Source organism: Tarenaya hassleriana, unplaced genomic scaffold (assembly GCF_000463585.1).
Source record: "Tarenaya hassleriana unplaced genomic scaffold, ASM46358v1 Cleome751, whole genome shotgun sequence".
NCBI classification, from domain to species: domain Eukaryota; kingdom Viridiplantae; phylum Streptophyta; class Magnoliopsida; order Brassicales; family Cleomaceae; genus Tarenaya; species Tarenaya hassleriana.
Window position 1 is genome coordinate 1 of NW_010970042.1, and position 15,738 is coordinate 15,738.

A 15,738-nucleotide genomic window follows, 5' to 3' on the forward strand; every position below is an offset into this window, starting at 1 on the left:
TTTTTTTTTTTCTGGGATCTTCGAAAGGACCCTTTATTCACCGAGCTTTTATATAGTGCAGGAAGACATAACTGCAGCTGCAGGGAAACTGGCCGAGTGCCAGAAAACGATTTCATCGTTGGGGAAACAACTTCAGTCTCTTGCAACACTTGAAGATTTCTTCATCGATACAGCGAGCATACCTACTTGTTCTCCTGCAGTTTCCGACAATCGTGCAAACGGTTCAGAGAGCTGGACAGTACACAAGAACGAGGCATTTTCCAGGAGAAATCCTACCGAGTCAGATCTTACCGAGTCAGTGGAACCCGCTAAGGAGAGGTCTACCAGTCTGAGGACCAGCAGTTCTTCATCTTCTCCATCAGCTTCAATGGCTGTTGTGCCATCGAACCAAGGGAGTTCTGAGAAGAATCGGAATGGGTTTGCTAAGTTTTTCACTCGAAGTAAGAATGGGATTCATCTGGAGATATGACATAACCCAACTGATACTTCAGCGAGTTTTCAAGATTTCTAGGTTCTTGAGTAGTAGTAATTGGAAAACAACTGTCCTGCAAATATTTTTTACGATAGGGTTGCTTTGGATATTCTCTTTTAGGTTCAGCTTGCTTGTTTGACACTCCCATAATCCAGTTCTTGAGCAGCTTTACACTCTTACTCTCGGCGACAATTCGGATTCCTGAACCTCAAAACTTGAATTTTCAGGATTGACAAACACTGTGTATACAGCAACAGATTCGAATGTGTTACCAAACCTGAAGAAATGAAATGAAAAGTCTCCTTATTGCAAGCTGAAACAGAAACAGAAACACATACAATGTCTGAACATTACAAAAAATGGATGTTCTCAGAGGAGACCAAAAAGGAGGAGAAAGCAGAAAAAAATATCCTTCTAAGTCTGATAAAGGCTTCCAAGACTCTCTCTGTATATTTATAGCTGAGCCACCAAAAACAAAAAAACAAAAAAACAAAAATCTCCTGACTTCCAGGTCTCTGCTCTCTCTCCTCTTCTCCAAGCACACATACAGGAACCAAGAACTTGTAACATTGAGCACAATGAATCATATATGATTTATATGAAAATAAAAAAGCGTCCCCATTTGAAGATTCCCGGCGGAAGAGTATGAACAAAGGAAGATGATTTGTTCTTCCTTTTTTTCCCCTTGCTATGCTCTTTCACTTCACTCTACTAAAGATTTTAAAAGACAAGAAACAGAGGAGAGGGAGATCAGAGATCTGTTTCAGTTTTGGGTGTGTCAGTTCATCTTGAGCTGGATTTGGCGGTGGACTTGAACGAGAAACTCCACGTACGAGGAGCCACTTGCTGTTCTGTCCTCGACCATGTATGTTAAGAACAGCATTCCTGACAGTACAGAAACAGAATGCACGAAGATTCAATATCACAACAATAATAATAGGCATTGAATCAATACAATGTTTCTGTGAGGACTAAAGTTATTTAATTTGACATTAGGATTATAGTCTATGCTAGTGGAGATGAGCCATCAAAAGACTAATGAATCGATACAAGGTTTACTGTTTTTGCCCTAGAGTGGTTACAATATGGAAATGTTGCCTTGGATAGTACCGGAGATGGTACAAACCACATTAAACTATAGAACACCCAGCTAACTACATCACGCCATAACTAAACTTTGTACATTAAACTTTTCATGAATCACTTACCTGATGGATCACCATTCTTGCATAATTTCAGGCTGCACCGAGAGAACAAAGAGGAAATTAAGAAAGAGAAAACATCAAGTGAGGAGAAAAATAGAATAAGAAACAAAGTTTCATTTAAATACCGTAGGTATGAACATCTTTGTCTCCTTATTTCATTCACCACATCATTGAACTTCTTCGATAATGGATTGTCGTATAGTTGCAGCACATACTGTGAACAGAAAAGGGCATGATGTGAAATGAAAAAGCAAAACAGGTCCTGTTTAACAGGTTTTCCTGTGTTAAAAAAATATAAATATATTTCCCTGCTTCACAATTCTGATAGTATGATGAGTAAATATAAGCCCACAATCATTTCCTCCATGATTAGAGTTGCTGTGGGGGAGAGAGAAAGAGGTGGAGCAAATTGTAACTTTAAGGTTTCACAAGATGTTTCTTTAAATGACAAATCAAGAAAATGGCCCTAACTCTAGAGAACTATAAACCAACAATCACTTCATGCAAAAGGATCCCAAATTCGAATAGAAAAACACACTTTTGTGCGTCTTATTCCTCAGAGAAAAATTCATAAGCTTACCGAGTAGGAAATCAGAATTACCTGGCTAGGAATTTCAGCAACTGAGGGAACACCAAAGAGCTTCTGCAGTATATCTGAGTTTACCGAGTCTCCAACATATATTAAACCATCTTCACCGTTCTCAAGGAAATAGACTCCCTCATTGCTAATGTGTTCACTTGACAATGGAATTGGAGGAGGAAGGACAGATCCTTCATTATCCTAAGAGATAAAACAACAATCATCAGAACTGTCCAAAGCATATATAAGGACTTGAAAGACATCTGACAGTTAAAATGACTCCATACCTTAGCATCAAGATCATGAACAGCAATCATTCTGGGGTAAACCAGTGGAATTGCCAGAGGAGTTGAGAGGGAAGACACATAGTTGATCCAGAATGAGCGATCATCAATTCTCCCGTCAGTTCGTAACCCCACACTTTTGGTTAATGCTGAAAGAAACCCCGAATAGAAGGAAAATAGAATCGGATCACAAAATACTTCCTTACAACTCCTAAGCTGTAACATGAAAATGGTATAGTTTCATCCCACTTGCACAGTAAATGTAACCCGAAATACCTAGAGCATATAAAGGCAAAAGCTTGAGCGCCTCAGGAAGAATAAGTTGTCCAGATGATGTGACTGTGGCACAGAATTTACGGTAGGAATAAAGCGTGTTGACGCAGGCATTAATCACCTGGTCCTTTACTAATGGAAGTGCCTTTGAAGGGATTTCACCAGCAGCTGCATAAAGATCACAAGTAGTAGATATATCAAATGCTAACTTTATGTAAATCTTATAATAGAAAATATTATATAACATAGGAGCATATTAACGTGTACATTGTTAGCAGTAAAATCAATGAAAGGAAATAGCTGCACACCTTGCTTTAGCATACAGGCAAATTGAGAATCTAGGTCAGCTGAGCGGAATAGGTTACTAAGCATGTTTGTACAAGGGAGGGATAAAGTAGTGACTCTGATTCTTCTTTCTCCATATATGGTGGTGTAAAGAAGGGCGCACTAGAAACAACAGAAAAAAATATAAGCGTTTTTTTTACCCAATTGAGAATCGATACAAACAGTTAACAAAAACTGGGTCGACTGAAAATAACTTCATATGGTAGATTGATATGATATGACCAATAAAATAAATATACCTGGAAAGCACATTCAGTACCATCTTGAAGTTTGTCGTCGTGCTTTAACGTCACCATTATAGCTTTGTCACAATCAATCTGCACCGCACGCAGTGTTTGTTAAAACTGAAATAACTTTATACCATATTGCTTGTGGCAAAGGGATTCTGTGTTTCCCTACCAACTAAATAGTGCTATTCAATGACAATGCAAATAGTTTAACTTTTTACTACTATCAATAGAAGAAATCCACAGCAACCAGCACAACTCACAGAAAAACACGTTACTGAAAAACAAAAGAGAAAGTTTTCCAGAAAAGAGTGCACCCACCGCAGGTAGGTCGATGTCAGTTGGAATGCGTTTGCAGAAGTTCCCTGAGTAATCTTGCACTTGAATACCCTAAAAGTAACAGTGGTATTTAGCACACTAATCTAAGCTGAATTTTACAGAGTAATGATGCGTGAACAATCAGTTCTGCCGAAAACCATTACCTGGCTGCATCTGACACGCATGACAGCCTCAAAACCCTGTGGCCTAGTGATATTCCATCTAAGATCGTTGTAAAGCTTGGGAGGATCAGAGAGAGCTGAAAATGGGTAATAGTAATAAACCTGGAAGGGAGAAAATTTTAGAATGAAATATACGCATTTTAAAAATATCCTAGACAGAGAATATATAAAACGTAGATGGTAAAACAATCCTGAGAAAGATGCATCGAGTAGGCAAAAATTTCATGGACCATCTTTCGTTATGCTTAAAATGTGCAAGGGTAAAACTAAAGATGGGTCCCGTGACCAAATTAAAAGCAGGGGCTTCTAGAAATACACAGACAGTGAATTAACACTGTTTTAGCAAGAAATGAGTCGCTATATGAAATAGAATTTATCGATCAGAATTAATGGAAACAAGGATTCAATTCTGATAGGTACCTGTCCTCCAGTAGTCCTCGGGATGACAGAAATTGATGCAATGTCAATGTAGGTCTGAGTTGTAATAAATATATCTACACAGACCTGAGGTATAATGTAACACATTAGATTCACAAGTGAAAGAAGCTGATACACCGTAGACTACTGATAAATATGAAGGAAAGCAATCTGATAAATTTCAAATATCAAGCTGTTTGATCTACCTGGTATTCAGCAAATTCAATAGCCATGGTCTTTAGAGTCTTGTCTGCTGGTTGTAGTAATTTATGGGCTTCCTGAAATCAAATTGAAGGAGGAATTCGCTTTTAGCAACCAAATATATCCACACCTGAACCTAAAGCTGATCAAGTCCTAATATGAAACAATTAAAGAGAGACGGAAGATAGAAAAAAATGTAGATCACAGGGAAATGTTGACAGAGATTAAAATGCATTAGTGGAAACAAGAAAGTGTGGTCTTACCTTTTCACCTGCAGAGACATTGGCTCTCCCTTCAGCCTCTCTAGAAGAAAGCGCTCCCAAACCAACTGAAGGCAAAACTGTCCACAAAATGGTTAAACAAATAGTTCAGTTATGTAGTAGGAGAAAAAAAAGAGAGCATGCTTAGGATGCACACATGGCTTTAAATCGATTTGGCAGACAAGCACCTGACTGAAACACCATTAGTTTTCCTCCAGTGCTCTTCATCGCCAAGAAAGCAGCCTAGGAGAAAGGATTGGACAAGAATCAATAACATACGGAATAGTACAACTAATCTTTCATCATTTTGCCAGAAACTCATTTATCACATGGGAGCTGATAAGCACAGAGTGGGCACATAAAAGCAAGGTCATCATCAACAGTATCCAACTTCTATTATTGATCATTTGTGCAGAGCACATACCTTAACTGCTGCACCAAAAGCTGATTCAGGAGCCTTACTCTCCTGAAACATGGTTGGGATGCTTTCCAACAAAAGCTCTAAATGCTGACGACACTGGAATCCCAAAGGAATAAAGAAACGTTAACAATGAGAAAGAAAATGGGTTAGCCAAAATCAGTCAAGTAACCAGCTGATACTATAATTGGAAAAATAATCAACATAGAAATAAATTAAATAAGAAAATAATTGGCCCACAGCTAACCTCGGAAAGCTGAACAACAACATCAGTTTCTAGGGGTGTGTAAACATCTTGCACATCAGGAACAATGAGCATCAGCGGCTGCATACAAGCAACAGCTATCAGTTACACAATATCAAGCCTCCCGAGAAAGAAACAGCGCGCATCACCCATGGCCAACCCTCAACATTGAACAATTTCAATAATAAAAAGTGTTTGATGAAATGGTTTCTTAGGACTAATACACCAGTTAATCTCTACTTTCTTCACCTGACGTGAGGTAAAACTATAACAATGTTCACAATGGACCTCAGTTACACAGAACAATTACTTGAAGCAAAATGAAGCCTTTTTAAAACAATGATATCCAAGGGCAGGAAAATCAACAAACCCCATCGCTTTGTCATAAAATATTTGAGCAAAGCAAAAGAAGGGAATGGAATGGAATGGATAATGTAAGAAGTTACTTGTTGCAGTGCACGTTTCAAATTATAGAAGTGGATAGTTGAGTCAAATGTCGCAATTCCAACAAATGTTCTGGGGCCTTCCTGCAAATATATATAGACAAATTTGCTAAAAAATATACGAGGATACAAAATAAGAAGCAAAAGAGTAGAATTCTCCATAACCACAGGAGATTTTCAAACTTCTGTGGAAAATGACAAAAGTCAGAACGGTCTATTAGGCATAACTAAAATATTCTCAACTCAAGACACATATTGTTTGTCACATAAAGATATGTATTCGATATTCAATATTTTAAATAACAATTAAGCTTACAGGGAGGTCTGAAAGGACTTGCTGGATTGCACTGCAAGCAGCGGCAGTTGCACCTGTTTGAATCGCATTCATAGAGACATCAATGAGGAAGAAATACACATTTGGCATCGGATCCCGTACCTGTTTGAAAAGTATGAATATTAATCTCTGTTCCTTCAACATGTACCTCTTCAAAAACTATGTCCCATTCTACTAACCAAAAAAAAGTCGCTCAGCATGCCACAAGAATATAATCTCCCATTCTAACTAAATTTTTCATCTGGAATCGCTGGATCAACAAGTGTAAGAGGTGTCACCAAAAAGAATAGAGAAAATACATTTACCACCATAATCCCCCCCCCTATTCTAAACAAGGCACCATATGTGTAGTAAACACTTGGTTAATAAATTGGTAGGTCTTACTAGATTCCAAAAAACAATACTGCCAATTTCTCAAGGAAAACCACGGACTTCACCACTAACCATGTATTCTTTTGTAGCAACAAACTCAACAGTTCCTCTACACAGCTCAGGCCTTTCATCAGCATCCCTGCGTCTACCATCAGGACCCAGATTACAATGGTAATCGCGGGGAGTCTCATCCGTATATCCTGAGAAGAAGACAGAACTTGAGAAGACAGACCAGAACACATATCGCACGGTTCAAAAGTATAATCAGATCCAGTAAAAATAATAGCGAGGAAGAAAAGGGAATGTTGCAGACCTAAACAGTCGCTGAAATTACTACAATTCCTACTCGAATCCTCAACTTAACCTAAAAACAGCCTACTCGTGCAAATGTTTTATTTAGTACACAAGAGACACTTTATCAATTTTAAGGTTGCCAGAATATAAAATTTATCATATTTAATTACAACAATAGCAAACTATACAGAAGCAAATCTTTTGAGCAAATCATATCAGCAGCTGTATGTTGACCATCTTTTCAAGGTGAATGTGGATTCACATAAGATGTAATGCATTTCGGGGGGTAACCATAGAAACTCTATTTCTGATATAAAAAAAATGAAGTTATTTGATAGTTTGATAAGTTGATACTAAAGTTAGTTGCTTGCAGTTGTGTAGCAAAGACTGTTATCTACGATTTTTGTTAACAGTAACATTTACCACATAAGTTACAGATGAACTTCCTTCCTTGATCAATGAACTTCATGAAAGGATTTATGTAGCCCTTGCAACGAGAACACCGAACAGGACCACTTTCACCGAAATCCACAACCTGCACAATCAAACAAAGTTCCCAATACCAAGAATTGGTTTCCCTCTAAGATGTCAAACGAATGCTGAATCTTCCTTCCAACCGTAAAGTTCTATACTTCGCCTTAATACTACGAAGCACTTAGTATTATATGATACACAAGACAAACGAAGAGGGGAAACTAAATACAACAAGTCAATAGTTTAAAGACCAACTTCCTAGAAGCATGAATAAATTAGAAAAGCCAGCCAGAGAAGCTTTTGTGTATTACTTGGATAGGCTCTTCTGAAGGATGAGGAAGTGCCAGCGGTTGAACAGTCAACGCCAGTTGCATTCCAGAAGTAGACAGAAGATCAACTGTACAAGGGATCTATTATGACAAACAGCAAAAAAGTGGAATCAAGATCCTGAGGATTAAAGAACACAGTCACAAAACTGGAATGCAGAGAAACTCAATGATTTATACGCTTTGCTGTTACCTGATTGATTGTACACCGCATGTACCGTGGGCTGCAGTTTCCAGTGTCCCTAGCAATGTAATCACTAGTAGCAGGCTTCAAAAGAAAGGGCGGACAAATTCAGAGCAAAAAAACAGAAAATTTTAAAATCATCCACATAATATCTAGCTTTTACGAGCACCGTCCAACATCTGTGTTTTCTAGTAAGACATGCATACCGGGGGAGGATTAGCCTGATTTCCCTGGCGAGTTTCATAGATGATAGGACTGCTGCTTGAACCGGGCCTTGGGATCTGATTAGGATCAATCTTTGAAGGACCAGGGAGAGATGTTCCAGGTTGACCCATTGCCGAGGGTATAGTGGTCATCGACTGATTCGGCAATGGACCCATACCATATATCATTGAAGGTGGCACTGAACCAGAAACAGCAGGAGGAGGAACGACCTACCAATATTCAAGTTTCAAGACAATCAGAGTGCACCATGCACACAAACTATATCTAGTGAAAATATTCTTATTACAATGTAGAATCCTTCAGAATGCACCATGCACATGAACTATATCAACCAAATCCTGACCATCATTAGTTTTCAAAGCATCACATGCTCAAGTAAATACCTATGAAGTATGAACTACTTCTTTGACATTAGGTTTACTAAATGTTTTCATCATCATTACAACGTAGAATCCTTCAAAGCCAGTTCTATTTTATACACATCATAATTAAGGAGAGAGTATCTTGAATCAATCAGTACATTTCCCATCTAAAATGATTCATGGATACATCCAGTTCAACATTTGTTTTCCAATAACCGCACAGATATTTCTTCATACCAAAAATTACATCAACACCAGTAAAAATATCAACGATAACAAATATTTTCATGTATATACCTGCTGAGGTGGCATACCATACGGTAAAGCAGATACAGCTGGCCTGCTATGAGGTGCCCCAGGAAACGTTGCTGGTGGAGGCATTGAAGGACCAGGAGGTGCAGTTAGTGGTGAACTGGGGGTCTGTGGAGGACCCCGAACAAAAGGTGCTGTAGGAGGCTGTGAATAGGGTGCTTGTGGAGTAGCGCCAGCAGGAGGGTAATTGGGTCCCCTGGGAAATGACCCAGTACCCACCATTGGAGGCCCATTACTGACTGGACCGCCAGGCATGCCTGAGGGAGGAGGCACAGACATACCAGATGCCACAGGTGGAGGTGAACCAAAAGCATTCAGGCGAGCTCCCAGAGGAGGAGCTGCAGCTACACCGCCCAGTGGACCAGAAACTGGGAAACCACCCGAAGGAACTGGAGGGGGTGCACCAGGCCCACCAAATGGTCTGGCACCAAATGGCGCCTGACTAACAGGCGGAGCAATGGGTCTACCCAATGGTGCATTCGAAGGTAACCCGGGTTGGGACATGGGAGGTTGCCCACCTTGTCTAGCCAATGCAGGGGGAGGTGGACCAGGCCGAGCCATTGGAGTAGGCCCGCCAAAGGAAGGGCCTTGCTGAGGAAAAGGTTGCGGAGATGGGGCAAAAGGGGGAGGTGGTCTAGGACCTGAACCAGGCATCGGAGGAGGAGGCCGGTTAATGCTTAAGTTCTGCATATTATCGGCTATCGCATTGGGATTAGGGTTCCCTTGTGAACCGGGGAAGTAATTCGGAGGAGGTGCTCGCTGAGTGTTGGGTCTAGGTGCCCCTGGAGGCACAGGAGCAGCCATGCTTGATAACAAACCGAAATCAAATTCTAAACCTTTCGCAACAATCAAGAAATCCCCCGTGCAGTACCAACAAATCTACCAATTCAATAAGAAAAGTTCAGCCAATTATCAACATCAGCAAATGCAACTATTAAAAAAAAGGAAAAAAAAAACGATCCTTGCGCGTATAGATAAAATACTTTCCGATCAGTCCCTGATCAATCAAAAGAAGAGAAAGAAAAGGATTAGAATCAACAAAACATGAAATCGCATTACCTGAAACCAAAGAAGGCCTGGATCTGTAAATTCGAAACGCAAGAACACCGAAAATATCAGATCTGGACAATCTTGATAACCAGGTTAGGGTTTTGTGAAATAAATTAGGGTTTTTGGGATCGGAATTGAGAGGAATCAGCGGAGCGAGAGAGATCGGAAGGAAGAAAGGGAAAAGCCAAGATTTTTTCCCCTTGGCTAAGCTGCTCTTACGTTATGCAATTCATACAGCGAAGATACTTCAGGAAGAAAAAAACACTAATTTACCTTTTATCCTTCGACTCTGTTCTCCAAATATGGTAACTTCCTAATGGGCCTCAGCCCACACTCAGGTTAGGCCCAATTTCAAAACCCGACCCATTTGGGTATACTTATGCCCCTGCGGTTAACGGTAATTACAATTGAACCAAGTTGAAACATCGGGGGTATTTTCGTCAAATTAGAACCGTATTTATCAATGATCATGAATCAGCAGGTGGTCCTCTCCATCTTCATCGAGTCGTTTCTCGGATCCGATCAAGCTTGGAAGAAAAAACAGAGATCATATCCAGGCCAAGGATAACGTTATTCCATCACCGTTTCGAATATCCTCGCATCCAAACAAGGAGTTACAAGCGCCATGGCTTCGGTTTTCAGCGGCGACGAGACTGCTCCTTTCTTCGGCTTCCTCGGAGCAGCCGCCGCTCTCGTCTTCTCATGTAATGTTCGATCATTTTTCTCTTACTCTTTTCCGGTTATGTCTGAAGCAAATCTAGTGTTTTTTCTTAGTCCGCTTAGGTGAATTATCCGAGATGTCGGATTGTTGTTGATCTGGGTTTGCTTTGTTGTTCGGGAACTGAATAAGGGTATGTTGCAATTTGCAATCTGAAACAATTATGATAATCTCGGATGAGTATGCAAAATGCTTCCGGTACTTCGATGGAATAGGTTAAATAGATAAATCGAGAGGCTTGAGGATATCATTCGTAATAGCTGTGCTATGAAATGGATGATAAATGGTTTCCTTGAACCTTCTCTGTATTTGCAACTATAATGGATTGATTATGTGTATATGTTCTGCTGAATTATGCGTTATGGGTAATGTGATTTTCTGAAATAAGGGGTGGGCATGATATTTGTGTGTGTGATTCTGAGTGTATTCTGCTGGTGCAGGCATGGGTGCTGCATATGGCACGGCTAAGAGTGGGGTTGGTGTGGCATCCATGGGTGTGATGAGGCCCGAGCTTGTCATGAAATCGATCGTTCCAGTGGTTATGGCTGGAGTTTTGGGGATTTACGGGTTGATTATAGCCGTTATCATCAGTACCGGGATCAACCCGAAAGCCAAATCATACTATCTCTTTGACGGTTATGCACACTTGTCGTCAGGTCTTGCTTGTGGACTCGCTGGCCTTTCTGCCGGAATGGCTATTGGGATCGTTGGTGATGCTGGTGTCAGGTAACTTCCTCTTCAGTATCCTTATTAGGTTTTGTTTCTTTTTTTCCTACATTAATAGATAGTTTTTGATACTAGGATGAATGTTTGAGAATCCCTTTTTCAGACATCTTTTGTTTCGTTATTTGTCCAAGTAAATAATTGGATATCTTCAAGGACAAGTGATATTAGGACATGATTAGAGAGATATGCTTCTAGTGGCCTTGATACTCTTGCACGTTGCTACGAGGGCAGTATCTCTAGAGACGAAAAGTGCTCGCATTTAAGAATTACTTCTACATTTTTATCAAAAACCTAAAAAGTTAGCTCTAACTTCTGGATTTTGGAGGTTGCGAGGTGTGATCTCAGAGTTGGTGGATTTCACTTTGTTTCACCTTCTAGATTTGTTCTAAAACTGACTTACTACGATGTTCTGTTTTATATTATGCAGTACTGTGTTTTCTAGCTTGTTCAATCTAGTTTTGGAGAACTTAATATTAGCGTTGGTGTGCTTTACACTAAACCTCTGGTCATGACCAAGAAACCAGACCTTGGTCTTGTAGATTCAAAGAGATGTGTATCAGTATGACGAGTAAATAATTGGATATCTTCAAGGATAAGTGATATTAGGACATGATTAGAGAGATATGCTTCTAGTGGCCTTGCTACTCTTGCACGTTGCTATGAGGGCAGTATCTCTAGAGATGAAAAGTGCTCGCATTTAACATTTTCTTCTACATTTTTAACCAAACCCTAAAAAGTTGGCTCTAACTTATGGATTTTGGAGGTTGCGAGGTGTGATCTCAGAGTCGGTGGATTTCACTTTGTTTTACCTTCTAGATCTGTTCTAAAACTGACTTATTACGATGTTCTGTTTTATATTATGCAGTACTGTGTTTTCTAGCTTGTTCAATCTAGTTTTGGCGAACTTAATATTAGCATTGGTGTGCTTTACACTAAACCTCAGGTCATGACCAAGAAACCAGACCTTGGTCTTGTAGATTCAAAGAGATGTGTATCAGTATGACCCGGGCATTAGTTTTTAGAGTTGAAATGATACTGACGGATCATATTTAACTGATTAGTTAGCGTTACCAGATTCATACTCACCAACTGTTGTTTTCGGTATGAACTTTGTGTCTGTGTCAGGGCAAATGCTCAGCAACCAAAGCTCTTTGTGGGAATGATTCTCATTCTGATCTTTGCCGAGGCTCTTGCTCTATACGGCCTCATCGTTGGCATCATCCTCTCATCCCGAGCTGGGCAGTCCCGAGCTGACTGATGAGCCAATCGGTTTGTCTATCGCATTCCCTGTCGTCCAGACATGTTGTTTTACCACCAGAATTTGTTCGTGTTCGGCTTGTTACTCTTTTCAAGTCAAGTTCGAGGAATAAACAAAAACCTTTTTTTTTTGTACATTAAGGAGGATTCAGATCTTTTACTCTCTTCATGTTTCATTTTCTTGTCCGAGTTTTTCTTGGGTTTCATCTTATGGTCTTCTCTCGCAGGAAAGCAACATAACCTTTGAGTTTTAGCGTTGAGAACAGACGAAATCTGAAGTTCTGATTCTATGGAGAAGCAAAAAGTTCAAAACTTTATGAACGCCGGCATTTGTTGACACCATATTGCCGTAACGACAGTTAAATAACGGCTTTGAAGTTATTTACACGTGAATCGGAATGCTAAACCATGTCAAAAACAAAAATTAAAAAAAAATCAGTTTTTTTCCATTGTCTTCGAATTGAAGTTAGGCCCAACAAGAAAGTCGGGGTATTTTCGATAATGCTCCAATTGAGAGCCTAATACTAAACAGGCCTTAAGCCCAAAGATTTGCAAGACCACATCAATACCAATCGTTGACGACCAGACAAGGGAACCATCTGGTGCATTCCAAGGATCTTAAATCCAGAGTATGGACAGGAGACCGGTCTTTTACTTGTTCTACAAGAAACCTCAGATGATGAATTATTCCAAGACGGTACAATAGCAGAGTAGTACCAAAGTGTATCCTGACAAAACAGTTGGCAGTGCAATAACATCAATCATCATATGTCCTAATAATCCAAGAACCACATTTATACATTTTGTACAGAAAGTTTCCCCCTTTTGATCTTATGCCATCTTTTGCACTTAGCCAGGCACAAAGTAATCCATCTTCTCCACTGGTAAGTTCAAAACCGATTTCTCCACCTGAATCCAAGAAATATACATATCAGATCAAACGATTCAAAACCCTAAACCAGTAATAACCGAGCGAAATCGGGTAATATTTTACTTGCCTCGTCAAAGGGGACGAAGACAAATGGAGTTAAACCTCTCTTGTGCGAGACTGCAGGTACATCTGGGTTATGGCTTTCATCATCTCCCCAACCTTCAACCACTCCAAGGATATCTTCCTCTGTACTGTTCACTTCCTCGTCGTTCACTCCGCTCGTTACGAGCGAGAGCAGATCCATCCGGTTGTTTGCCCCTGTCACCGTTCCTCGTAACCTACAGAGAGTATTCGCCAAATGCATCATTTCAGAAACATAATGCAGAATAATCATAGCTTGAAGTTAAGTTATGGCATCTTATTTTTGTGTGTGTGTGTTTGTGTAGGAATTGCTTATATAGTTAACTTCTTCTTTGGCTTATGCATTGAGTTGAGATAGATACTCTTTATCTATGATTTTACCCGATGAACAAAGGAAGCATATGGCTGGGCAAAAAAACCCGAATTTCGGGTATCCAAGAACTATATGAGATGAGTTCGATAGCATGAGGAAAAACCCAAAAATCAAGTTGAGGTTCGGGTGATTGAGTCCAAGATCAGGTATTGCCGTGGATAGCAAATAAAGAACTGACATTTTCGCTCTTAGGTGTTAGAGATATACATAAACTTTCTTAAAATTTTAAGTTCGGGTTTAGGTAACTCGAAAATCTCAAATACACGACCCGAGTCTAACTCCTAATATATAGTATTTATTTTGAATTTTTGAAAATTTTGAAAGTTGGCATTTAAACTTGGGTTCAAATATCCGTAGGTACTCGAAAATTATCTCAGTATCCAACTTTTAAATGCGCGACCAAAACGGATTCGAGATTGGATAATATCTCGTGAGATCCGAAAGATTTGGGTTCGAATTCAAATAATCCGAATATCCGTCCCTTGCCCACCCCGTACAGTTATATCTACCTCAAGTTAAACCAAGAAAATGGAGAAAAGAGAACAAATCTTAGTAACAACACCGAGGATCTATGCCTAGATGGGTTCTTTTTTCATGTTCTATAATATCTAATACAATGTTTAAGGAATTATTATTACCTTAGGCGGATTCTTAAAACCGTAGGGCGCAAACCCGGGTACAGAACAGCAGCTTCAATCTGCAACAAGAATACGTTTCAACAGTCTCAAGACATTAAGATATTATGCTCTCTGATCAACTAACCTTGTCATCTGACAATGTATAATGGCCTTTGAAAACACAGTCTGCTTTAGAAGCCGCCTTATGGTTCATGAATTTGGCAACCTCCTTCACTTTTTGGGAAGAGTTCTGGAGATTAAATAACATCATAACAGGAATTCAGATAGATTATCGGCCTGTCAATCCGATGTATAAACCATTTTGACCGTGATGTGCAAACCTTGTACAGAAATTTCCCAGAGGGATAGAATCTTATGTACCGGAAGTAACAAACCTGCAATCGAAAAGAAGAGAACTATTAGTTAGACTCGCGAACAAAAAAAATAGGCAAAAGAAAAGAAACTAACGGAGAATATAAAGCTTAAGATAGAGACTTAGAACTGTACTATGTGAACTGGATTTGTAATCTTCCACTCAGCAACTCCAGCTCGAATGTAAGTATTTCTACTCACATAAAGACCTGAAAACAGAAGTTAAAACATCTTCAAGCCTCCGCTCTAAAAGTCTTGAATTAAGAACCAGGGAAAATAGACGGATTCGTTCAAGAAATGCATATCAGTGACAAGCTTCTTAGAAATCACATTGTATTTTCTCGTTTTTACTCCAATGAGTGGAGGAAGAGAGACTCAGATGACGAGAGATGTAAACTAGATTTGCTATGAAGACGGAGAAAAACCACAACAAGAAGAACGAGGAACTAGAACTTCCCGGAGCAGAAGACAAAATCTCACCATCAGTACGAACTCTTGGCCTTAAAAGCCACATTTTCCTCCATGATCCATCATACTTAGACTGCAAGATCCTATAATTTTCAATCACCCCAACAGACTGCCAAGCTCTCAGGCAAGCGTTACGCCAGAACACGGGGTTCCGAACTGTGAACCTCCATTTCCGGCATACACAAGATGCTTTTCCTAGGTCATATGGTGTCATCCGAGCAAATACCTACAAGTATAAATACTCATGAGAGTTAATTATGATCATATGGTAAAGACATAGATCTTCACTATATACCCCAAAACTAAATAAAATAGAAACATATCTCCACCAAAACATGATATCACACACATAAACTGTATCACCCTAATGCTCAAGTCAAACTACAAAAATTA

The 15,738-nt window shown here is 39.6% G+C and overlaps 4 protein-coding genes across 4 annotated transcripts; 2 read left to right on the forward strand and 2 right to left on the reverse strand.

The window, feature by feature from the left end:
* Nucleotides 1-10: 10 nt before the first annotated feature.
* LOC104801869 (filament-like plant protein 1) lies at nt 11-651 on the forward strand (the record flags this gene model as incomplete). The annotated part of the gene is made up of 1 exon (XM_010525253.1): nt 11-651. A coding segment is annotated over one exon (459 nt), but the record flags the coding sequence as incomplete, so codon positions are not given.
* Nucleotides 652-755: 104 nt separating this feature from the next.
* Nucleotides 756-10,043, reverse strand: LOC104801866 (protein transport protein Sec24-like At4g32640). Its single transcript, XM_010525249.1, has 25 exons — nt 9,812-10,043; nt 8,738-9,631; nt 8,060-8,287; nt 7,863-7,937; nt 7,655-7,753; nt 7,293-7,404; nt 6,648-6,775; nt 6,186-6,305; nt 5,873-5,953; nt 5,430-5,507; nt 5,189-5,281; nt 4,953-5,007; nt 4,768-4,844; nt 4,510-4,581; nt 4,307-4,390; nt 3,869-3,988; nt 3,708-3,776; nt 3,399-3,476; nt 3,123-3,261; nt 2,818-2,982; nt 2,545-2,690; nt 2,279-2,458; nt 1,803-1,891; nt 1,681-1,712; nt 756-1,357 (listed from the first exon to the last, which is right to left on the reverse strand). The coding sequence occupies exons 2-25, from the start codon at nt 9,554-9,556 to the stop codon at nt 1,251-1,253; spliced, it is 3,246 nt and encodes a 1,081-aa protein (XP_010523551.1). The 5' UTR covers nt 9,557-9,631; nt 9,812-10,043; the 3' UTR covers nt 756-1,250.
* Nucleotides 10,044-10,427: 384 nt separating this feature from the next.
* Nucleotides 10,428-12,686, forward strand: LOC104801867 (V-type proton ATPase 16 kDa proteolipid subunit). The gene is made up of 3 exons (XM_010525250.2): nt 10,428-10,506; nt 10,961-11,246; nt 12,372-12,686. The coding sequence occupies exons 1-3, from the start codon at nt 10,428-10,430 to the stop codon at nt 12,502-12,504; spliced, it is 498 nt and encodes a 165-aa protein (XP_010523552.1). The 3' UTR covers nt 12,505-12,686.
* Nucleotides 12,687-13,078: 392 nt separating this feature from the next.
* LOC104801868 (F-box protein 7-like) lies at nt 13,079-15,590 on the reverse strand. The gene is made up of 7 exons (XM_010525252.2): nt 15,358-15,590; nt 15,013-15,086; nt 14,847-14,900; nt 14,651-14,755; nt 14,527-14,585; nt 13,502-13,712; nt 13,079-13,412 (listed from the first exon to the last, which is right to left on the reverse strand). Exons 1-7 carry the CDS (start codon nt 15,557-15,559, stop codon nt 13,353-13,355), a joined length of 765 nt encoding a protein of 254 aa, XP_010523554.1. The 5' UTR covers nt 15,560-15,590; the 3' UTR covers nt 13,079-13,352.
* Between the last annotated feature and the right edge of the window lie 148 nt (nt 15,591-15,738).